The 1,449-nt window shown below is 40.1% G+C and overlaps 1 protein-coding gene across 1 annotated transcript in view; it reads left to right on the forward strand.

The window, feature by feature from the left end:
• NFU1 (NFU1 iron-sulfur cluster scaffold) overlaps window positions 1-1,449 on the forward strand; it is a 52,240-nt gene that overhangs the window by 13,111 nt on the left and 37,680 nt on the right. The window contains exon 3 of the mRNA XM_017853757.1: window positions 278-413. Within this exon, the coding sequence (XP_017709246.1) occupies window positions 278-413 (136 nt within the window). The remainder of the gene's footprint in view (window positions 1-277; window positions 414-1,449) is intronic.

A 1,449-nucleotide genomic window follows, 5' to 3' on the forward strand; every position in this document is an offset into this window, starting at 1 on the left:
TTAGCCAGGATGGTCTCGATCTCCTGACCTCGTGATCCGCCCGTCTCGGCCTCCCAAAGTGCTGGGATTACAGGCTTGAGCCACTGCGCCCGGCCGGCTATATATTAATATATTTCTTTCTTATCTTTATAAATGCTTTGTCAGAGCAATAAAGTCTTGGGTTTTTCCCCAGTTTTTCTTATTTCTTCTGGTTCTGTGCAAATGAGCATGTCATAGTCCATAAACTTGTTAACTGTTTTTTTCTAGAATAACATTTTCTTCTTTTTCCTTTTTTTAGTGAGATACATGTTTATTCAAACACAGGATACTCCAAATCCCAACAGCTTAAAGTTTATACCAGGAAAACCAGTTCTTGAGACAAGGACCATGGATTTTCCCACCCCAGCTGCAGCATTTCGCTCCCCTCTGGCTAGGTATATTACTGTTTTCATTTGCTTTTACCAAGAAACATAAATAACTGACTTTGGGGTTAAGACAACTTTAACTATTGTATTTCTGTGTGCACTGCATTTTTTTTTTTAAGTGTAGAGAATAATTTCTTTTCAGATGAGAGATTTAAAAAAAAAAATAATAAGGCATGTTATAGTGACTCACACCTGTAATCCAAACACTTTGGGAGGCTGAAGTGGGAGGATTGCTTGAGTCCAGGAGTTTGAGACCAGCCGGGGCAACATAGCAAGATTCCATCTCTACTCCCCCCCATACACACACACACTCACACACACAGAGATCCCATCTCTACCACACACACACACACACACAAATTTAGCTGGGTGTGATGGTATGTACCTCTTGTCTTAGCTATGCGGGGGGCTGAGATGGGAGGATCGTTTGAGCCTGAGAGGTTGAGGCTGCAGTGAGCCATAATGGTGCCACTGTACTCCAGCCTGGGCAACAGAGTGAGACCCTGTCTCAAAAAAAACCCAGAAATGTTGAGGAGGCTGAGAGGTGGGGATCACTTGAGCTCAGGAGTTTGAGACCAGCTTGGGCAACATGGTGAAACCCTGTCTACAAAAAGTAGAAACATTAGCCAAGTGTGATGATACATGTCTGTAGTCCTAGCTACTAGGGAGACCGAGGTGGGAGGATCGCTTAAACCCAGGAGGTTAAGGAAACTATGAGCTGTGATGCCATGATTGTGCCACTACATTCCAGCCTAGGCATGAGAGTGAGACCCTGTCTCAGAAAAGAAAAATGAGAGTTGATATTAAAAAAATTTCTCCTGAAGAGCGATATATTTGAGAGACCTATAGCATGAATAAATAAAGACTTATGTTTTTACTTATGAAAAAATATTCATCAAATTGATAAATATGGTGAATTTCCATTTCAGATCTTAAAATCTGATTTTAAGAATAGTGAGAACTTGCTTATTTTATTCATAAGGGTAGTCGAATTTGTAGTTCTTTCTAGATGGAATAATTTCTTTTTTTTTTTTTTTTTTTTTTT

This window comes from Rhinopithecus bieti, unplaced genomic scaffold (genome assembly GCF_001698545.2).
Source record: "Rhinopithecus bieti isolate Rb0 unplaced genomic scaffold, ASM169854v2 scaffold_36315, whole genome shotgun sequence".
Taxonomy (NCBI): domain Eukaryota; kingdom Metazoa; phylum Chordata; class Mammalia; order Primates; family Cercopithecidae; genus Rhinopithecus; species Rhinopithecus bieti.